Source organism: Dipodomys spectabilis, unplaced genomic scaffold (assembly GCF_019054845.1).
Source record: "Dipodomys spectabilis isolate Male_0828 unplaced genomic scaffold, ASM1905484v1 ptg000233l, whole genome shotgun sequence".
NCBI lineage: Eukaryota > Metazoa > Chordata > Mammalia > Rodentia > Heteromyidae > Dipodomys > Dipodomys spectabilis.
In genome coordinates this window covers 820,514-843,788 of record NW_024870910.1, presented here as the reverse complement: position 1 = coordinate 843,788, position 23,275 = coordinate 820,514, and the positions used below count along the sequence as shown (strand labels likewise).

The following is a 23,275-nucleotide window of genomic DNA, read 5'->3' as shown; positions in this document are numbered from 1 at the left end:
GCCCCCTCGCCCTTCCTTCACGATCCCACAGCCCTTGCCCAGAGCCAGGTCCTCAGAACAGAGCGGCCCCGTTTCTCTAGCCCTCTGTGAGCTCTGAACCCAGCAGGCAGCGAAGCAATCCATAAGTGCACAAAACAACAGGGAGTTAATTTGCCATCTACGTGACTTGTCCAGATGATTTTTGTCCCCAGCAATTTATAGTAAATGGGACTTTCTTTTTTCATTAAAGAAATGACTACTGTTTTTCTTCTCTTTGGCATTTCCCAAGAGCCGCTCGCATTTGAAGCTAATGTTGGAGCAGCAGGTTTCTACTGAAAATATTTACCCACTCTCTGCTGGCCGCTGGTCAGTGCTGGGGAAAATAGCTGCTTATTAACATTTAAACACATTGCCGGGCACTGGTGGCTCCTGCCTATAATCCTAGCTACTAAAGAGCCAGCCTAGGAAGGAAAGTCCAAGAGACTCTTATCTCCAATCAACTACCAAAAACCCAGAAGTAAAGGTGTGGTTCAAGGGGTAGAGTACCACACCCTAGGACCAGCACAGGCACAAAAATCCTAAATACGTGAATGCTTCCTTTCTCACACACCTCCCTCTGGCTTTTTTGAAGATGAAAAGCATGGCAAACAGTGTTGGGAAATCATTCTGGCCACATGCTTTCACAGAGTTTGGATGTCTCCTAGCCTCCTGTTCTTCACAAATAAGCATTTGACCACCTATCACTTGCCCAAGAAGTCCTAGAATAGCAGGTTCAGGTTTGTTTTATTGTTTGTTTGGGTTGGTAATGGGGCTTGAATTCAGGACCTGGGTACTGTCCTTGTGTTCTTTTGCTCAAGGCTAGCGCTCTACCACTTTGAACCATAATTCCTACTTCCTGTATTCTGGTGGTTAATTGTAGATAAGAGTCTCCCACTTTGCTGCTTTGGGCTGGCCAGTACTGGGAACTGAACTCAGGACCTTGCACACTTGCTCAGCTGTTTTATTGGAGTGAGCCACAAGAGGGGGGGGAGAGGACTCAGGGGCTTCCTGGGTTGTCTTTAAAGATCTCTCTAGGCTTTAAGCCAGGAGCTGGTGGCTCCCACCCGTCATCCTAGCTATTCAGGAGGCTGAGATCTGAGGATTGCAGTTCAAAGCAAGCTCAGACAGGAAAGTCCATGTGACTCTTATCTCCAACTTAACCATTCAATAAAGCCAGTATTGGAGGTGTGACTCAAGTGGTAGAGCGTTAGCCTTGAGCAAAAAATCTAAGTGAGACTGTAAGGCCCTGGGCTCAATACCAGTACAACCATAAACAACAACAACAAAAAGATCTTCAATGCATTAACTTCAAAAAGTTCCTATTTTAAGCCCTGCAAGCAGGTTTCCCCCTCCAGATTTTTTTTTTTTTGGGGGGGGGGTCCAGTCGTGGGGCCTGAACTCTGGGCCTGGGCGCTGTCCCTCAGCTCTTCAGCTCAAGGCTAGCACTTTACCACTTGAGCCACAGCACCACTTCCGGATTTTTTCTTTTTGCTTATGGGGTGCTGAGGAATCGAACCCAGTGCCTCATGCATGCAAGGCAAGCGCTCTACCACTGAGCCACCTTCCCAGCCGCCCCCCTCTCCAGATTCTTTAACCTTACGTCCACAATTCTGCACCAGCCCTCTGCTATTTAGTAATGAGCTGTATTTCTCACACCGCGTCCGAGGGCTGTTCTTTGTGTCTCCTTCACCGTCTTCACCTTGCCACCTTACCTGGCTATACCAGCCAGCCAGTCCTGAGAGCCGCACTGTGGAGGGCACTCTGACAAATGGCATTTGGCTAATGCCAAGCCTGGGACAGAGGCAGGAGAAGTGGGTCTGCAGGCTTGAGTGGGGTCAGTAGGAGAAACCACGGTCCCAAGACAAGACTGTCTGGGAACTGACAGAGGGCCACCAAAGGCCTGGGGTGGGAGAGGACCACAGCAGAAGAGACAGACTGACGGCCGAGCAGGAGAGCAGCTGCCTCGGGCTGGCCAGGCCCCGCGAGTGACAGAGGGCTCCCAGCTGATGGCATTTGAGCTGGCTCTTCCGACAAGACAGGGATCCACTGCACCAGGTCGGGGCCTGGGCCTCTGCACTGGCTGCCTGGGCTTTGGCACTGCTGACTTCGCGGTTCTGATCAGAGCTACAGCTATGGCTACGATCAAAGGGTCGCAGAGGCTGCAGAGCCTGAGCCCTGCGCTGGGGAAGGGGGGGGCAGCCCCTGGGCTCCCAGGTTCACGCTTACCTCCTATTTTAGCATTATATGCTATGCCCACGATGCAGTAAGAGTTGTTGGCTGAGGCAGCGACTTCTCCCGCACAACGAGTGCCATGTCTGAAAAAGAAAAAAAAGGGAGGGTTGCAAAACAAGAAGAGAAAATGAAGCCCCAGGTCTGCATCTGCCCATACATAACTCCACGCACTGCTCAGTTCTGTGAGGGGGGGGGGATGCTGGCACAGCTTCTGCATCTCCCGAGCTGCTATCGATGCTGTGGGAGGAGCACCCAGCATGCTTTGCGGGGCTCTGCCTGCCTGGTGCAGAAGGCCGGCTTACTCAGGCGATGCTGAGCTGCGAACCCTCACCCCAGTCAGTCTGGGGCTCCTGTGCCCATAGCCCGATTCTGCCTCCTAGAAGCTGTCATCAGGTCACTGCTGTGCTGTGCCTGGAGCTGCCTAGGTTCTGTCCCTCTTGTCACTAACACACATCACGTGGCACAAACCATACTCCTGTTTTGGGTGCTCATGGCACCACGCCAGGACCAGGCATTTCTACCCCCTCAAGGAACCCACAAGGAAGATGCCTGTAAGTTAAATACTTGCCAGGTGCTGGTGGCTCACTCCTGTCATCCTAGCTACTCAGGAAACTGAGATCTGAGGACTGCAGTTCAAAGCCAGCGTGGGCAGGCGAAGCCCATGAGACTCTTATCTCCAATGAATCACCAAAAAAGCCAGGAGTGGAGGTGTGGCTCAAGTGGCAGAGTGCCAACCTTGGGCAAAAAAGCTCAGGGGCAGCGCCCAGACCCTGAGTTCAAGTCTCAGTGCCAATACACACACACACACACACACACACACACACACACACACACACACACACACACAAAGTTGAACACTCAATAGCTGCTGATGTATGATAAAGAAATTACCAAAGAAAACCAATTGCTTTCCTCAGTAATGACCTCATACTCTGAAACGCCACACAAGGCCAGTTCCTCCAGCACAGGTCAACACAGAGCGGACTCTAGGCAGTTCATCTCTGAGCACAGTCCACCGGGGGCGAAAGTCGTGGATTGACATTTAGATCAGCGGCTAACAAAGGCCAGGAGAGGGAAGTCATCCTTCCTTCTCCGGGCGTTCACAGCCCCAAGGCCACGCGTGCTCTGGCGGGGAGGGGGTGGGTGCCACACAGCGCCATGGCTTGTGCAGGGATTCAATCCTGCCCTTCAAGGGTCACTGCCCCTGGACCGTGGATCACATGTCTCTGCCCCTGGATGTGTGAGCGGGACACAGGCCCCTGAGCCCCAGGCGTCCTCACTGCTGGGCATGAAGGGCACCTTGGGATGTGAGTTAGGGAAAGCAGCCCGAAGCCTGGGTGTCTGCAGCTCTGCCTGCCGGGACTGGGCATAGAACAGGGAGACTTGAGGGAAAGCTTTCTTCGATTTGTTTATTTTTAAGTGTCAGTACTGGGGCTTGAACTCAGGGTCTGGGTGCTGTCCCTCAGCTTTTCAGCTCAAGGCTAGTCCTCTACCACTTGAGCCACAGCGCCACTTCCGGCTTTTTTCTTTTTTGCTTATGTGGTGCTGAGGAATCGAACCCAGGGCTTCAGGCATGCAAGGCAAGCACTCTACCACTGAGCCACCTTCCCAGCCCCGGTTTTTGGGTTTTTTGCTATAGACTGTCATGCTACCATTTGAGCCACAGCTCTACTTCTGGCTTTTTGGTGGTTCATTAGAGATCGGAATTTCGCAGACTTCCCTGGCTGGGGATGGTGCTAAGCCTCGATCCTCAGATCTCAGCCTCCTGAGCAGCTAGGAATGACAGGTGTGAGCCATCAGCCCTGAGCAAGGTAAAACATTCCAACAAGATAGGGGAGGAGAACAATGCCTACAACACGCTCCATTTCTAGCCAATCACCAGAGATGACAACCCTAGAGAAAGAGGCAAATTCCACCAGAGCCCCCAAAATGCCTGAAGCGTTTCCAAACCTCAGCTAAGTTCCCAATGGCCTCAGGCAGGTGGAACAGGACCCCTAGTCTGGCACCTGTCCCACGCCTCTGTGTGGAAACTCAATAGCTGCCATGCTGCAGGGAGAGGAACAGAGAGGTGAGGGGTGGGGTGGGGGCTCAGGGGCCTACTTGTTCTCGTTGCTGGCATCATAGCGGGGCGATGGGTCGTAGTCATTTCCATTGACATCATAGCTTGCAGAAGGATCCTGGGAATTAGATCTTGGTCAGTGGAGAGGGACCACACAGTCCTGTTAAACTATCTTTTGTTTTTTTAGGCCTATTGGAAAATAAACAATAACTACACGCAGTTTCTGTATTATAACAACCATCTCATGTATTATATGTGTGCGCTTTTACTTGGCTTCTTCACTCAAGGCTGGTGCTCTACCACTTGAGCCATACCTCCACTTCCGGCTTTTTGTTGGTTAATTGGATTAAGAGTCTGCCTGAGTTGGCTTTGAGCCTCGATTCTCAGATCTCAGCCTCCTGAGTAGCCACGATTACAGGTGTGAGCCCTCAGCGCATGTTTTAACCTTCCAATTGTCCATGTGAAGTTTCTAGATGCTCATGTGACTCCCCAAAGAGGTGGGCCATCTGCTCTCTGGGCAGTCACTGGTGGCAGAATGGCCCCAGCCCTCCCTGTGACATTTTCTTTTCTGCCTACGTTCACAGGATGTAAGGACAGACGGACCATGAAGGGGTGCTTCAATGTGCACCTATCTTATGCCGTGCACGGCTGACTGTCACCGCATGGCACTTCTGGGATTTGACTTACATAGTTCGGGGCCAGGTCCGGGTGATTCCTCTCGATGCCATCATCCAGGATGGTCACCACGACATTCTTGCCCGTGTAGCCCCGCTTCCATGCCGCCTGGACGTTCATCTCTGACCGGCAGCGCCCGTGCCGGTCCCCGCAATGCTGTTAGCACAGAGAACGCTCAGGCTGCAGGGGGTGAACCCTGGTGACGTATAACGCTCACGTGTTTGGGCAAGCACGCGGGAGCCAATGGCAGCCTCTGCCTTAGCAGAGACTTTCTCCAGGAGTTTGGGGCGGGGGGGGGGGGGGGGGGGGGGGGCCGCAGTGAGGATGTGCTCCCTGGCTGCTCTGCACCCAGGAATTTGTTGTCATCCTAGGTGATTGTCACTTGCCAGGTGCTCTGTCTAGCACAGGTCTTCAACACTGAGTCAGGCCTATGGCTCTATCATATTGCTTCCTTACACAACCTTCCCTGGTCAGCCTTCCTTCCTTCCTTCCTACCTTCCTTCCTTCCTTCCTTTTCTTTTTGCCAGTATACTGAGAGCTCGTGCTATCACTCAGCTTTTTCTCTCATCCTGGTGTTCTACCACTTGAGCCACACCTCTAGTTCTTGCTTTTGCTGGCTAGTTGGAGATAAGAGTCTCAGATTTGTCTGCCCAAGCTAGCTTCGAATCTCGATTCTCACCCCTCAGCTTCCTGAGTAGCTAGGATGACAGGCCTAATCACTGGCACCCAGCTTCCTGGACTTTCGTTCTTTCTTTCAATGAGCATTTTATTGGCTTTAAGTAGCGGTGCAAAGGGAGTTCAATCCAACGTGTCAGGTGTGGGTCCAAGGCATCTTGATCCGCATCGCCCCTTCCATCATTCTCCCCATTTCCCCCAACTCCACTCATTCCTCGTTTCCCTAGCTCCATTCCCACATGCGTACACTGAATATTATCACTGTATTTGCCCACACTCCCTCCCTCCCTCCATCTCCTCCCTGCCCTTACCTGATCCCTCCCGCCCTCCCTCACCTCTCAAGTACGTCAGCGAAGACGCGCAATTATTTACCACTCAAAGGGGAGAGGCTTTACACTAGAGATGAGGTATGTCTACCTGCACCGGTAAAGGAGTTAGTATGGCTGGAGAAGTCAGCCCCCCTCAAAAACACAGCCCGCAGAGAGACCACGCCCCAACTCACCAGGTACCACATGTTGGACCAAATGGGGTCGTTGAAGTAAAGGGACTGTGAGTCTCTGGGCACCTGCCTCTTCACCCTGCGCTTCACTTCTTGTTGCTGGAGCCATTTCACCTACAGAAGAAATGGAGGAACTCTTTCATTCCAGAAGCAATCTCATTACCACACGCTCATGTTTAGAGCAGTAATAATGGTAATAGTCGTGGTAGTTGCTGGCTATTATCTACCGTAGCCAGGCTATGAATCCATCACGATGCCCATCCACTGGTGAGCAGAGAAAGAAAATGTAGTATGTATACATAATGCAGTATTTATTATCCAGCCATAAAGAGGAATAAAATTCAGTTGTTCCCAGAAAGAATAGATGGAATTGGAAATCATGGTGTGAAATGACATAAGCCAGTCTGAGAAATATAAATATTGCTTGTTCTCTTCTCTTCTAAGTGGAATCCAGACCGTTGGAGGGGAAAAGTGACATGAATGTATATCGTACAAAATCAAGACAAGTGAGGGAAGGGGAGCAATGAGTTATTGTATTCATAAACTGCTTTGTTAAATGGCAACTCCTTTGTACAACAACTTAAAGCTTTTAGAAAATGACACCAGGGGCTGGGAATGTGGCTTAGTGGTAGAGTGCTTGTCTAGCATGCATGAAGCCCTGGGTTCGATTCCTCAGTTCCACAGACACAGAAAAGGTCAGAAGTGGCCTAAGTGGTAGAGTGCTTGCCTTGAGCAAAAGAAGCTCAAGGACAGTGCCCAGGCCCTGAGTTCAAGCTCCAGGACTAGCCAAAAAAATGACACCAGTAAAGAATGGGAGGAGGGAAGGGGTGGGAAGTTTAAAGATGATTGAACCAGCAGGAGGGGGGAGGGAGAGAGGAAAGGGTGGGGAATGATTATGATCGAACTACATCGTACAGTGCATGAAAAGAGAATAATGAGACCAACTGTTTTAATAGAAGGAGGGCAAAGAAAGTAACAGAGGGAGTAAATTTGAACAAGGCATGTGTGGAAAAATCATAATGAAACCCTCTGCACAATTAATACATGCTACTAAAAAAAGAATAAAAGTAATAAAAGTAATCTCATGGCTTTATGTAGCCTCTCTGTAGATGCTACAGGCTTCCTTTTTCAAGAATGTATCTGTAGCCCCGATGGACATTCTTATTTCAAAGTGATCACATTTGAAAAATGATACTTTATTTGTTATATGTAGAGGAGGAACTAATGATATACTCATCATTTCTGCAGTTCTTGCATTGCCTTTTTCTTTTGCTTTTTTTTTCTGCCAGTACCAGAGCTCATACTCAGGGCTCTTGGCCAGCTGGCTTGCTCACAGCTGGCGCACTGCCACTTGAGTCATGCTCCCAGTTCACCTTTTTGCTGGTTAACTGGAGATGGAGTCTCACAGATGCTCCTGCCCAGGCTGGTCTCCAACCACAATCCTCAGAATCTCAGCCTCCTAGGTAGCTAGGATTGTAAGCATGAGCCACCAGCACCCAGCTTCTGAAGTTATTCTTAAAACAAACAAACAAAAAATTGACAAGTGACCCTAGTTCCAAAGAAGGAAATGCAAGTAAGGGAGGGAATGAAGACAGATTAAGAATGTAGCTGGTCAAATCATGATCAAAAATGGCCTTATAGCAAGGGCATGAGTCAAATTATGATAAAGCTCTTATGTTAGTTAGAATTTCAGGTGGTCATTAGACATGATACTAACACAGAGAGAAAAATCTAGAAGAGAACCCAGCAAAATATACTAACAGTGGCAGTTGGTGGAGAGTAACATTCCTGCTAAATTAAGTATTTTAAATTGCTATCAGGATGTTATGAATCTCTCTTATGTGATGCGATTAGCATTTGTGATCAGGAAAAAGTCTGAAAGGCCATATAAGAGACTGTAAAAAGGGACCAGAAGCCAGGCTGCCCGGATACAAACTCCAGCCTCCCGTCTCCAGGTGTGTGCTGACCACAGGAGAGCCTGTAAACGCTCCCTCGATGAAGACGGAAGTCACGCTTCAGATGTTCAACACGAACACACTTCAGGTTGAATATGCTGCAGGTGGAATATGAATAGGCTTTGAAAACCATGCTTCGGAATCAGCGGCTGCCACTTGCTGGGTTTTCAGTGGAAAAACTCTGAGCGGGTTGGAGGTGAGGATGTTTGCCGAATGCCACTTCTGGCCCAGATACAAATCATTTCCATCAGCAAATGGAATGAAGGGTTTTGATTTCTTTGGAGCTATTTTGAAGATGGAACTTTATTCGGACCCTTTCCCTTTTATCATTTTTTTTTTTTTTTGCTAGCACTTTACTACCTGAGTCACGTCGTCAGCCTGACATTTCTGCTGTTTCATTTAGAGAATCTCTGAGACTTTTCTGACCTGACTGGCTTCCCACTTCGATCCTCCATGTCCTAACCTCCTGAGTAGTTGGGATTATAGGAGTGAACTACCAGTGTTGTACTTGGCCCTTTTACCCATTTTCTATTTGTCTATTTCCTACTACACAGGCATCATATTGGTCCTAGAAAGTTCTAGGCCCTGGGAAAGAGAATTCATGATCATGTCAACTTGACATAAATAGCAACGCTATTTTTTTTTTTTTCTGTGCTGGGGATTGTCCTCAGGACCTTTGCACACGCTACACAAGCTGCACTCTCAGCCCCACATTTTGCTTTATAGATAAACCCTTCTCCAACTTCCTTCCATGGAGTCAAGTTCAAATGAGGCCTCTGTGGTAAGTGCTTCTGAAGATAAGACTAAAAGACAGCTCATAAAGAGGCCAAGGCACAAGCCAGGTAGAGGAGCTTTGTCAAGGTCACAGTCAAGGACACGGCACGCCAGTGTCAAAGGTCACCTCAGTGCTGCTGTTGACCTTCGCTGATACTGTCTCAGTGAGCCTCTTTGGGCCACATCCTGTTTCCTGGAATGCCCTGAGCTCGCTGGCAGATCCGCAGCTCGCCTGACAACCCTGCTCCTGGCTGTGACAAGCAGTGACAAACATGTTTTGAAACTTTCTCCCCAGAGACAATGTCACAAAGAGAAGGAGAAAAAAACAAAACATCCAGGCTGGCGCTGTGCTGTATCCGAAGCCGTCTCGTGAGCAGCGTGCCCAGGTGAGGCTCCAGCGACTCCTCCCGAGCCGGAGATTCCTACACAAGCGTTGGGTCTGAAGAAAGCCAAGGGGGAGGAAAGGTTTTCTGGGAGTCCCTGCCCTGTCCCCAGGGCTCTGCGCAGGCTCCCAGAGAAGAGCCCACTTTTCAATCAAGCTGTCAAACTGCCTTGAAACCCCTGCTATCTGGGACTGCTGAGCCCAGCATCGGCTCTTCAGACCACACACAGCTGTCCCCAAAGAAAACAAATGGTGCCTGACAGGGACTCACGCCTGTCATCCTAGCTACTCAGGAGGCTGATACCTGAGGATCAGAGTTCAAAGCCAACCCAGGCAGATAAATCCAAGAGACTCTTATCTCCAATGAATCCGTTTTTTTTTTTTTTTTTAAGAAAAAGGCCAGAAGTGAAGGTATGGTTCAAGTGGTAGAGTACTAGCCTTTGAGCAAAGAAAAAAGAAAAAAACTACCAGAGAATGTAAGGCCCTGAGTTCAAGTCCCAGTACTGGCACAATTCTTCTTTTTTACATTTTTTTTAAAGCACTTTGGGAAAGGAAAGCCGTTCATTCACTCATAAACTTGTTCTCACAATGCTGACAGGAACAAGAGGCGTCCCCAGCCCTCCCAGCCGCCTCCAATCCCAGACCACAGAACAGCATCCACAGTCCAGTTTCCTCGACTGCTATGGCTGAGCAGTGTCACCTCCCCAAGGGCTTGTGGTGACATCCACCCCTAAGCCCCAGTGGCCGAGAATATGATAGCAGGGTGGAACCAGAGCTTGGAGCTGGCCAGGGCCGTGTGCTACCACAGGGCCACGCCCCCAGTCCCTGGAGACAGACTGTACAGATAGCGGCGTTGAAATGAGGTCATTAGGATAGGCCCCTCTCCAATCTGATCAGTGTTCTCAGAAGAGGAGGAGAGGGGGAAGTGTAGTTGTGGAGGTGGGGAGGGAAGGGAGGAGGGGAAAAGCAAAGGAGGAGACAACAATGCTGGATCAGAAATGTACTCATTACCTTGCTCAGGTAACTGTAACCCCTCTGTACAGTATTTTCACAATAAAAAAACTTATTTAAAAAAAAAAGAACAAGGGGAGGAGATTTGGACATCGATGCACGCTGGGAGGGACTGTGTAAGGACACAGCAGGACAGCAAGAAGCCTGTCAAAGAATCCAGCCCCGACCATGTCTTCCTCTCTGACTCCATTGAAGAAAACAAATGTCTACCGTTGTGGGGCTTAAACTCGGGACTTGGGTGCTATCCCTGAGCTCTTTTGCTCAAGGTTAAGTGATCTACCACTGTGAGCCACAGCTCCATTTCTGGTGTTCTGGTGGTTCACTGGAGATAAGAGTCTCATGGACTTTCCTACCTGTGCTAGCTTTGAACCTCGATCCTCAGATCTCAGCCTCCTGAGTAGCTAGGATGACAGGCGTGAGCCACCAGCGCCCGGCTGTGTCTGCTGTTTTGAGTTTCCCAGCCGAGGACTTTGTCATCATGGCTCTCTAACACACCTGTGAAGTCAGACACTCGTCAACACACCAATCAACCAAGATAGCCCACAATTTATAACCAAAATAGCTACACAGAAGTAAGGTGCTAGGTTAAGGATGACTGAGATAACTTGCAAGTGAAAAGTGAGATACATTTCCACCAATATTTCCTAAACATCCATCTCTTTACTAGGTAGCTGCCAGACCTGTAAAGGAGCAAACGCAAATGCGATGTGGCCTCTGCTCACAAGAACTGCATATTTGAAGTTAGGTGCCTAAAATCTCAGCTAATCTGACGATCTCAGCTCGAAGCCAGTCCCAGCCGACAAAGCTGAGAGACTGTTAACTGCCATTAAGCAGCAAAAAAGCCAGAAGTGAAAACACGTAGTAGAGTGCTAGCCTGACGTGAAAAGGCCAAGCAAGACCCAGAGGCCCTGAGTTCAAGTCCCAGTACAGTGCACAGGAACTTCTTATTGCCTCGGCAAGTGATTGCCTTGATAATTTTCTTGGCAACTCGGGCTCCTCTTCCGCAGAGCGCCTATGGGCCAGGCCAGCTAGCCTTCCCAGCCTCCTTCCTTTGCCTGCTCCCAGCTGGCCATATACATCGCTGCCAGGAATGATCTGCAGGGCCCCAGGGGGCCAGCCCTGTCTCTGTGTCACCGACCAGATCCTGAACAAACTGAATTAACCAGTCTCACCAGCATAGGAGGGGTCAGGGGGCCACAGCTGACCAAAGAGGGTGAAGAAGTCGGAGCAGGACATCCCAGGGACTGGTGTCCTGGTGCGTTTTATGCGATCTTCCCCTCCCCCTCTCCTATGTGCAGAGTGCATTGTGGGATTGAGGAGGAGGGCATCGGGAGGGCCGTGCTGTGGGTCAGGTGAGGGGTACGCAGGACACGGGCAGGGTCAGCACTGATGGAACCGAGGGGAGCTGCCCAGCTGAAGCCACAGAACAGAGCTAGATGGGTGCCACCTTGGGAGACAGAGACAGAGCGCAGAGCTGGCAATGTGCTGGCCCCGTGAAGCCATTGGAATACCTACATGACGGCACAAAGATAAATCCCTGTCACGCAAGGTATATATTGTGAAATTCAAACTCTTGTGTGTGCGCGCCAGTCCTGAGGCTTGAACTTAGGGCCTGGGAGCTGTTCTTGAGATATTTTGGCTTAAGGCTACCATTCTAACACTTGAACTACAGCTCCACTTTCCGCTTTCTGGTGGTTCATTGGAGATCAGAGTTTCCCAGACTCTTCTGTCTGGGCTGGCTTGGTACCATGATCTTCAGATCTCGGTCTCCTGAGTAGCTAGGATGACAGGCATGAGCCACCAAAGCACAGTAGCCACTCCACGAGAGTAGGTCACGCTGGATTGAAAAGAGAAGACCACAGTGTGTGGGCAGTGGCAGCTCTCTAGGAGACCTTGGGGGAGGTCAGCTCAGATCTAGCCCTGGCGGCCGCAGCTGCGTGCTCTGCATCCAGTCCCTGGGCTGGGGTTTGGTCACTCATTGTCCGTGTGTGTGCCCCTGTACCTCGCCAGGAACGTCTTGTTTGTTTGCACTTCGTGCAGCTCCAGTGCACACAACTGTCAGATAAAATTCCATCTGTGGTTAATGGAAAGATCTGCTGAAAAAAGTTACCTCACTATTGGACTGAAACCTGAGCTCTAATTAAACTCTGGGCGGGGCAGAGGGTAAAGTCCCATCCTACAAGAGGGAATACCGACTCTAGGCCCTGAAATCAAATTTTCCACTGTGGAGACTTAAAGCATAGATGTGCACATCAAACCAAAGGCTCCCACTGATCGGGAAGAACCACAGGGGTGGGGTGGGGGTCCCCAATAATATCCTTATGCAGCCATTCCCATCCTCCATCGGGCTGAGCACAGAAGAGAGGGAAAGGGCTGAACTCGACTCATCAGGCTAAAATGTAAGATTTGGAAGACTCCGGCAGCAACGTCTAACTAGAAGCCAGCTTGGAACAGAATCTGAACAAGCAATTAAAAAAAAAAAACCCGTGAGGCCTTTCAGCCATTGGCTGAGACATTGCTCACATCCACCCTTCTCCAGACTTTTGGCAAAAGAACAAGTTAAAAAACAAATGCTTTCAGTTAGCTTAAATGACAGCCCTTGGAAAACCCAGAGAGCACAGTGTGCACGGAGAACATTCCGCCCGTGATCCAGCGCCGCTCCGGCCACCGCTGCAAGGCGGCCTTGCCCCAAGACACGGAAAGCCAGGAAAGGTGATCACCACAGAGCCAGGAAAATCATGGTGCTGGCGGCGGGAGATCACTGATAACAGTGTGTGTGTGTGTGTGTGTGTGTGTGTGTGTGCGCGCGCGCGTGCGTGCGTGCACACGCTTCGTGGTACAGTGCTTGTCTAACATCCATGAGGTTCTCCTCCTCCGTTATGAGGGGAGGGAAAGGGAGAGGGAGAGATGAAGAAGAGGAGAGAAAGAGGAGGAAGGAGGAGCAGCAGGAGGAAGAGCAGCTGGAATAAGAAAGAAAGAAGAGGAGGAAGAGGAGGAGGAGAAGAGAAAGAGAAGAAGAACAAGAAGCAGAAGCAGTAGAGGAGGAAGCAAGGACGAAAGCGGAAGGAGGAGAGGAGAACAGGAGGAAGAGGAGGAAGAAGAAGGGGAGGAGGAAGAGGATGAAGAGGAAGAGCAGGAGAAGAAGAGGACGAACAGGAGGAGGAGAAGAAGAGGGGGAAAGGAAGAGCAAGAGGAGGAGGAGGAGAGGAAGGGAGGAAGTGGAGAAGAGGAAGAGCAGGAGGAGGAGAACAAGGAAGAGTAGGAGGAAGAGAAGAGGAAGAGCAGGAAAAGGAGGAGGAAAGGAAGAGCAAGAGGAGAGGGAAGAGTAGAAGCAGGAGGAGGTGAAGAACAGGAGGAGGAAGAGGAGAAGAGGAAGAGTGGAAAGAAGAGGAAGTGGGAAGAGCAGGAGGAGGGAGAGCAGGAGAAGGAGGAAGTAGCGCAGAAGGAGGAGGAGGAGGAGGAAGAGCGTGGATTTAGATAAATACACACCCTATCAGTTTTTACACAATGTTGTAAATCCTGCCACTTATCAAAGCACTTTTATACAATGGAGACTGGAGCTAATTAAAATAAAACGCCATCTGTATCCGATTGAACTTTATCCTATAACATTCATTTCCAGTTTGGTCATTCCAATACACCAACAAGCTCACATTCCAATGCCTCTGGATAATATTAAATCATCTTTTCCCTTTGTTAATAATATTAATTACCCAAGTCTCCAGATGTTGAGGCACACAAATGTAGGAAAACGGTTCAGCTCGCTGCCACACAAGAGAACACTAAAGGCTTACATAAAAACAGCTAATTTGGCCAAACAGTTAATTGGAAATAACTAGGCAAAGTAAATACTAATTGATCAGGCTCGCCTGGAAACTAGCCGCATGTAAAAGAGGTACTGCGGTTGAGATTCTGAATTCATAATTGGTTCAGATGTCTATATGTTTTTCTCTGGGGCAAAAATTTAATTAGAATTGTAGGAGACAATCAGCCAATCACGTGGAGGTTCCAGGCTGGGCTGGGATGTCCGGCTGTTTATATTTTTTCCTCTTTCTTCTTTATTAGCAGGATGCTTTGATAGCAGCCATGCCAGGAGCTTTATTAGGAAACTGTGCAAAAGGGATTTTGGTTTTTAATTTGAAAAAAGGTTTAACTGCCAGAGCCTTTGCCTGGGAAGTATATACTTCCTTCTGTTTCCCCCAGGAACACAAAGTAAACACTGTCCTTCAGAGGTACAAGTGGCTCTGACATGAAGAAGTAAAAGACTGAGCCTCCTGTCCCTTGTTACCTGCCTACGTCGCTTACCACCATCTCCTGTCCCTGCTTTACGGTGGACTCACCAGTGTCCGGGTCCGATTTCTGCATTTACACTCGCTCACAATGGCTGGGTGCTGGCAGCTCACGCCTGTAGCCTTGGCTACTCAGGATCGTAGTTCAAAGCCAGCCCAGACAGGAAAGTCTGTGAGACTCTTATCTCCAATTAACTCCCCCCACAAAGCCAGAAGCAGAGGTGTGGTTCAAGTGGTAGAATGCCAGCTTGGAGCCAAAAAAACTAAAGGAACAGTGCCCAGGTCCTAAGTTCAATCCCCAAGACCAGTGTGTGTGTGTGTGTGTGTGAGCCAAAAAAACTAAAGGAACAGTGCCCAGGTCCTAAGTTCAATCCCCAAGACCAGTGTGTGTGTGTGTGTGTGTGTGTGTGTGTGTGTGTGTGTGTGTGTGTGTGTGTGTGTGTGTGTGTGTGTGTGTGTGTGTGTGTGTGTGTGTGTGTGTGTGTGTGTGTGTGTGTGAAAAATCTTGGGATTCGCACAATGTCGTCTCTTTCTATGCATCTACACATCCAGACATCTTCGCCGCCAGCCAGCCACTCGCTCACTCATGCTTCTCTCCAGCAGTCTGTCCAGCTACCCACTCATCCATCCACCTTGAAAACCAATTCAGAAATATATTCAAAATATGTCTGTCAGCCGGGTGCCGGTGGCTCAAGCCTGTAAGCCTAGTTCCTTAGAAGGCCAAGTTAAGAGGATGGAGGTTCAAAGCCAGCCCAGGCAGGAAAGTCTGTGAGACTTGTATCTCCCATTAATGACCCAAAAAAGCTGCACGTGGAGCTGTGTGGCTCAAGTGGTACAGTGCTATATAGCTTTGAGCAAAAGAGCTCAGGGACAGCGTCCTGAATTCAAGCCCAGGACTGGCATGCATACACACACACACACACACACACGTCTGTGTGTCTTTTCATGACCCATGTACATGAAACTCCATGCAAATGAACTCCCTGGGACGTCCTCTGGTGCCCAAGGCCTGGGGCCCTGGGAAGGGCAGGTCAGTATAGGACCCAGCATGAGCCACCTCACCCCTCCTATTCTGGCTGTCAGTCATTGCCACTGAGTGGTTAGGAACCACATCAAGAAGCCCTTTTCCCACGGAGACGTAATTAGAAGCGTTCTCTGAGAGGAGCTGGAAGAATTCTGCTACCAGTTGAAGAGCCCAGCCCAGTGCTTAGTGAATTGTTTTGCAGATTTTAATCTTTAATCTGGTATTGGGGGCTCACGCCTGTAATCCTAGCTACTTAGGAGGCTGAGATCTGAGGATCCTGGTTCAAAGGCAGCCTGGGCAGATAAATGCAAGAGACTTTTGTCTCCAATTAAGTAGCAAAAAGCCAAAAGTGGGGGTGGGGGAAAGGGTGGCGCAAATGGCAGAGCATTAGCCTTAAGCAGAAAAGGATATGCAAGAGCATGAGGCCGTGAGTTCAAATCCCACTACTGGCACACATGCACATGGTGCATATACACACAAAGATACATTATGAGAGTCACTTCCTTTCATTAGTACACTTCTCATTTGAAATGCCTGGGGATTTGTTTTATGGGTAACAATCTCTCTCTCTTATGATTATAGCATATTTTGATAATATTTTTATTTATTTTTATTTATTGCTTTTTGGCGTGTGCCAATCCTGTGGCTTAAACTCAGAGCCTGGCTGCTATCCCAAGAGTGCTCAAGGTTAGCACTTTACCACTTGAATCATAATTCTACTTCTGACTTTTTGGAAGTCCACTGGTGATAAGAGTCTCATGGACTTTCCTGCCCAGGCTGACTTCAAACTTCAGTCCTCAGATCTCAGCCTCCTGAGTAGCAAGGGTTACAGGTACGAGCCACCAGTGCTCAGCTGAGAATTTCAATTCTTAAGTTTGATAAGGCCTTTAGATGGTCTGATACATCCATCTCTGTCATGTTCTATTCCAAGAAGATAAGGAAAATGACTGTCTTTCTAGAATCAGAATGCATTACAGATTCAGCCAATGTTAGGTCAAGTTCAAGGGAAGAATCTTGCCGGTTCTCACCTGGGGGTCCATCCTGAGCAAAGTGTGAGGGCCTCTGCTACTCACGGTTGAACGTTTAAAGGTTTTGCTGTGATAGAAATGGTAGTAATCTTCCAGGGGTCCAATCTGCAAAATGAAAAGCAAGATTCCATCCATGAATAACACATTACCAAAAGCTGAAAAAGTCTTCTTCTGCAGGGCACTAGTGTGTACAGCTCACGCCTGTAATCCTAGCTACTCAGGAGGCTGAGAGCTGAGGATCCAAAGCAGTGTAGGCAGGAAAGTCTGTGAGACTCTACCAAAAGGCTGGAAGTAGGGCATGGCTCAAGTGGTAGAATACCAGCCTTGAGTGAAAAAGCTAAGGGACAGATCCTGAGTTCTACCCCCAGTATTGGCCTGCATAAGTATGCACACAGATACACACAAATACACACAAGCTCTCCCTCTTATTCAAGGCTGATTCTGCTCCCAGAAGAAATGGACCCTCATCATACTGCACACACACAGTCAGTGTTTATAAACCGGAAGGCGGATTTGGAGAGTCCTTGTGAGATAAACAAACCTAGGTAACATTTCAGTAGAGCACCTGCTCCATTACATCTTGTGGTAAGTGAATATCGCTTCGGGTATGTCCTAGCTTGGCCAAGTTAGGACAAGAATGAGTGTCCACTGCAGGCCAAGCATTCCCGCAGTAGCTAAGTTAGCATCAAGTTAGGTCTGCAGCACATTCCCATAATAAACAAGTTCCATTCTCTCCACCCCACGGGTAAACTGGAATATCTAAGAACAAGTACTCGGCCTCCAGCGTAGCCGACAGCCAAGGACAACACGTGGGCCCATCTGCTTCGGGCGAGTGGAAAGTTCAGATGAGAACACCCAGACCCTTGGGGGTGTCCCGATTTTCTGCCAGGGTCAAGTTTTCAGGACAGATTTTAGCTCAAGGGTGGGGTTGAGCCCACAATAGCCATGTGGCTCAATCCTGGGTCTTTGAGGAGAGCTGACCCCAGTAATCTTCCCGGCAATCAACACTTGCTCTCACACCAGATGACCCGTGAGCACTAACACCGTGTCCTCAGCGGCCAGCTGCCGAGTGTAACTCTCACTGGCTCTAGATGGTTGCGAGTTAGTCATTGTCCATGCAAGAAGGGCTTTCGAAACGCAAAGGGACCGAATATCCCCGAGAATCTCAAGCTGCCCTTCCCCGGCTCAATCACCTGAGCTTCTTTTGCCAGCTTCTCTGATACTTAAGACTCTGATCATTCTCCGCCCCACCCCCCCCACTTCACTTTCTGAGGGTCAGTTTCCTGAAGCCAATATTACATGAAAATATTATGTAGAAAGTCAGGTGCCGGTGGTTTACGCCTATAATCTTAGCTACTTGGGAGGCTAAGACCAGAAGGATGATGCCTGAGCATACACACACAAGACCCCTTCTCAACCAATAGCTGGGTAGAGTAGCGTAGGCCTTCCATCACAGCTGTGTGGGAGGCTCAGATTGGGAGGATTAGCGTTCCAGGCCAGCCCAGGTAGAAAAGTTGGCAAGATTCCATCTCAATGGAAAGAAACTGGGCATGATGATACATGCCTGTCATCTTAGCTATGACAGGAAGCCTAAAATAGGCGGATCACAGTCCAAATGTATACCTAAAGTATACATTTATCTTATCTGAAAACTAACCAAGTCCCTCATCCCCCCAAAAACAGTACAGTGACTGCTTAGTAAGTAAAGCCCCGAATTCAAACTCCTGAATCAACAACAACAATAAGCAGAAAATTCCAGAAATAAACAATTCATGTTTACAGTAGAGTTATCCTATTTTTGATTAGCCTTTGTTGCTAATCTCTTAACTGTGCTTAATTTTTAAGTAAAACTTTATTATAGCTATCTATGGACAGGGAAAACATGGTTTGTGCGTATATCTATACAGGTAGATATCATATATCTATGTGTATTGTCCAGTGTAATATTCTAAATATAACACTATATGCTATTAAACATACGTTAATACACATAGTACACATAAATACTATCAACAGAGTCTATACCGAGTATATGTACACATAGATTTTGTTGGCAGTTTCAGGCACGATGGAATGTTCTGGAACCTATCCCAGATGCAGATAAGGGGTGTAATTGTTCCCTGGAGACGTTTATGAGATGATGATACGCCTGAGTTTCCTAATTCAGCTCCTCCCACATTAATTGTAGGGATAAAGCTATTCCATCCCTGAGAACCTCAGTTCCTGAAGAAGATGATGTATCCAGGACTTAGGTCTAGTCAACACAGAGCCATGGTGACACCCCATTCACAGCCACTGTGAGCCCTGAGCTGACCCCAACAGAGACCGGAAGCTACAGTGCCCGTCTTCACACCTTTGCACACCATACAGAATGTGTGTGCAAGATTCTTCACCATCCTTCGGCCCTCCTTGCCAGGGTTAGAAGACATAGCCTTCTTTTTAAAGGAAAGAACCTCCTTTTTATACTTAGGCTTCCTTCCCTCTTTCTTTTTCTTTCCTTCCTTCCTTTCCCCCCTCCCTCCTTTCTTTCCTTCCTCATTCCTTTTCCTCCCTTGCCTTTTCTTTTTTGTCCAGTAGTGAGGGCTTGAACTCAGGCCCTGGGCACTGTCCCTGAGGTTTTTCACTCGTGGCTATTTCTCTACCACTGAAGCCATAGCTCCACTTCTGGCTTCTTGCTGGTTACTTGGAGAGAGAAGAATCTCATGGACTTTCCTGATGGGCTGGCTTCGATCTCAGCCTCCTCCGGAGTAGCTAGGATTACAGGCGTGAGCCACCAGCACACCCAGCTTCTACTTAAGTTTCCATAGTACCCTTACAATTATGGCCCATGGACCACGAGGAGGCAGGTCAGAGCCGCCATCATCTGCCCAGTGCTTCATCTGTGCCTACAGCCTCATAGGAACTTGGCCAATTGCTGACACGGGGAGCTGGGACTCCCTCTGGTTCTTTCGTAGCCTCTCTTCCTCTTGCTTCTCAAGGTCTGGGGATGCCTGTGGATTGGGTCCAAATACGAACCTGCACCTACGTTGACCGCTTCCTGTTGGGCGACCTGGGCTTTCCCTGCATCTTGGCTTCCTTGTGACATTAATAATTACAACCTTGCCTGGCCAAAGGCTTCCAGAGTGGAATGAGCTGTCTGTGTGCGAAGCAGCTGGGCTGGGCACCCCGCAGGGCCAGCAGAGCACCCCACAGGTGGTTTTCTGAACTCCTGAACCCCGGCTCGTTCTCTCTGCCTCGAGACATTTTTCTGGGACACGAACCACGGCACTATTTCTGCCCTATTTTGCACACACCCACTTTTACTTCTTCCCACAGGTGAGTCATGTGGATTGTGTCTTCCACAAAGTTAATTGCTACCCGTGCCCAAAGCCTCCTCCTAAAACAAGCCAGACCACAGCAGACCATTGCGGAGCAGTACTGGTTAATAAATAGCAGTATTTAATGAACATGTTGGCTTCAAAGCAGGCCCTATCTGTGGAGGTGTGACATGACCTTTGATCTTTCAACACCAGGAGTTCAAGCTACTTCCTACTGTGGCTCAGTCCAGGGGCAGGCTGGAGTTCTCCACCCATTAAAGAATTAAAAGGCAGGGAAGTATTTCGCCATTCAGGACCACAGAGGAACAATGAGTTGAATGAAGCTGCTGGTAAAAGAATGGATTCAGTGTAGCTGGGCATCAACAGATCCAAGGCCGGGAGGCCCCAGAAGCTCTCCATGGCCTCTGGTTGCTGAGCCAGGCCAGAATCAGCCACCTCTTCCCTTGAGATAAGCAAAGGCCCATCAGTCCCCTCCCTGTGGGTCACTATCGGGTCTGGGCCACTGGGAGCTATTCTTTCAGCCAAAGAAGAAAAATGGTACCCAGAATGCTAACCAGGCAAAAGGCCTGTGTGGGCAACAGTGGCCAGTGCCACACTGTTTGGATGCATATGTCCAGCTCAGCAAGAGGGCTGAGTCTTGTGTTTAAGGGCAGGACTCTGAATCTGATTGCTCAAGTAGAACCTGTGGCAACTGTCCTTCATGTCTAGCTGGTTTCACGTAGCACAATGTATTCAAGGCCTATCCATGGGGGAGCCTGCATCATGATTTCCCTCATGCATGTGTGTGTGTGTGTGCGCGCGCGTGCGCTGTACTGGGGCTTGAACTCAGGACCTAGCTGCTGTCCCTGAGCTTTCTTTCCTCTCAAGGCTAGTGTTCTACCACCTGAGCCACAGTTTCACGGATAGCTTTTAGGCGCTTACTTGAAGATAAGAGTCTCATGGACTTTCCTTCCCAGCCTGGCTTTGAACCATGATCCTCATATCTCAACCTCCTGAGTAGCTAGCTAGGATTACAGAAGTGAGCTACCCATCCACCAGTGCTCAGCCTGAATACCCACTGGTGGACACCTACGCATCCATCCACAGAGGCCACTGTGAAGATCACTGCCTGGAACACGGTTCTGACAACATTTGTTCAGATTCCTGCTTCCACTTCCACTGGGTACCTCTCATTCTGTAGCGCTGAGAGAGTCACACCCGTTTGTTTACCTGGGTGGCTGTTTCCTGTTGCTCAGCAAAGCTCTTCGTGGGATCTCACCTGACCCAGGATGGCAATAACTGTTCCAATATGCTCCCCCCAACTTGGAAAGCTGCTCCTCAGCTCGCAGGGTGGTGTCGGGAGGGAGGAGGTGAGACTGGCAGCCTCCAGGCTTGATGGGGTCATGTCGGGGAGGTTTTCACGGGCCAAGGACACCTGACTGCCTCCTGACCCTGACTCACAGCCCGGCTGGGACCCAAGGCTCTCTGACCCTGACTCCCTGGGCCTTACTCTCCCAATCTGTAGAATGAAGCCATGTCTGTGAGGAAAGGGGCATCCTGAGGGATAGACAGGGAGGTGGAGGCCCGGGGAAGTGAAGTCCAGTGTCATTCAGTGGGACTTCCACATCCTGACCCAACAAACTCCCCATTCTCACACAGACAAGCACATGACAACGTCTGATGCTAAATGACACACTAACAGTTGGAATAGGATGGAAGGGAATTGCTACATCGTTGGCACACCTTCAGCCTCAAACTGACAGATACTAGGTGAAGTCTCTCCTCCTCCTCCTCCTCCTCCTCCTCTTCTTTCTGGCTGGCACTCCACTTCTGGCTTTTTGCTGGTTACCTGGAGATAAGACCTTCATGGGCTTTCCTGCCTAGGCTGGTTTCAAACTGTGATCCTGACTTCAGCCTCCTGAGTAGCTAGGATGACAGTCATGAGCCACCAATGCCCCACCAAGATGCTATGTTTTATGTCCCAACATAAAATTTCACTATGTTCTTTGGATTTTTTTCTTGCCCGTGGTGTTTTCACAAATGCATTCACTGGAGCCCGTCTCCCAGCACACCAGCCAATGAAGTAAACAATTTGCTGGATATGAATACTCACCTCCCACCACTCCATACACACTGACACGTATTTACATACATCCACTGATAAAATCAGTGATGTCATTAAAATATCATCAGAAGCCCTGCTAAGTGTTCCCGACCAGAACGTTGGAAGAAATGAGATCAAAGAACCCACAGTGAGTGTAGGTTAATTCTCCTCAACAGGATGCTCTATTTGACAGCCTAAAAAACAATTGTAGCTAATGAATGCATACACGTGGCACAAAATAAAGGAAGGTGAAAAAAAAAGAAAAAAAAAGATCAGGAGAGTTCCTCCACTTTTCCTGCATGCTCCTAGCTTAGGTCATCCCACGCAGCAAACCTCAGAGATCACATCAAGTCACAACCCTAGGAGCTTGCAGATAGGGAAACTGAGGCACAGAGAAGAAGTCACTTCATGTCCACCCATTAGGTCAATAGCACATTCTGAACGGTCCCCCTTCTGTCTCTTGGCCCGGTGAGGGTAAGCGATTGTGGGGGGTGTGGGGAGTGAAGGGAACCCCCCAGGACCTCCACAAGCTCTTCCACCAAGTCCTGTGCTTCAGCAAGGAAACCGTAGAGTCACACACTAAGCTCCATGAGACACAGGTCGCCACGCCTCTCCACGGTGTGTCAAGGTTATGCATGTGTACATGCACTCAGGCATGCATTCACACAGGTATTCAGAAGATGGACATGTGTGGGCTCGTAGGCAGTGATGGGTGTCTACAAGCATGTGGATGTGTGTGCGTGCAACCCTTTGGTTCTCGCACAGCCTCCACATCCAAGCTGCTGCTGGCTGATGGAGCTCATTCAGAACCCCCGGATTCATGGTACACCATCATGGAGTGCATCAGAGTCAGCCGCACGACTCCAGAGAGCCTGCCGCAAGGTGGTTTGGGACCCTAGATGCAGGTCCTGTTTCCAGTGTGCTCAGCTGGGCTCAAAGGCTATGAGGTAAAGAGAATATTCCAGAATTCTTGTAGGCCCAACACCACACGCCTTCTCCTCTTGGAAGACAAAGCCCAGCCCTTCTCAGGACCCAACTATCTCCATCACCAAGCCAGGCTCCTTGTCCAGCCGGGCCTGGCCTAGGCCCGCATCACCCTCCTTCCTCAAGGCAAGGCCTTGTCCCCAGGTTACCACCCCTGCTGCTCTGAGCCCCTCCCCCTGCTACTCCGAGCCCCTCCCCCTGCTACTCCGAGCCCCTCCCCCTGCTGCTCTTCCCCTCCACCTTCCCCTCCCCTTCGGCTGGGCTGTCACG

The 23,275-nt window shown here is 49.3% G+C and overlaps 1 protein-coding gene across 1 annotated transcript in view; it reads right to left on the bottom strand.

The window, feature by feature from the left end:
- The window catches only part of Pcsk6 (proprotein convertase subtilisin/kexin type 6), a 99,665-nt gene that overhangs the window by 54,105 nt on the left and 22,285 nt on the right, over positions 1 to 23,275 (bottom strand). Inside the window, exons 2-6 of the mRNA XM_042698513.1 lie at positions 16,622 to 16,726; positions 6,162 to 6,272; positions 4,997 to 5,140; positions 4,351 to 4,427; positions 2,245 to 2,333 (exon numbers count right to left, since the gene is read on the bottom strand). Coding sequence (XP_042554447.1) covers positions 2,245 to 2,333; positions 4,351 to 4,427; positions 4,997 to 5,140; positions 6,162 to 6,272; positions 16,622 to 16,726 — 526 coding nt within the window. The remainder of the gene's footprint in view (positions 1 to 2,244; positions 2,334 to 4,350; positions 4,428 to 4,996; positions 5,141 to 6,161; positions 6,273 to 16,621; positions 16,727 to 23,275) is intronic.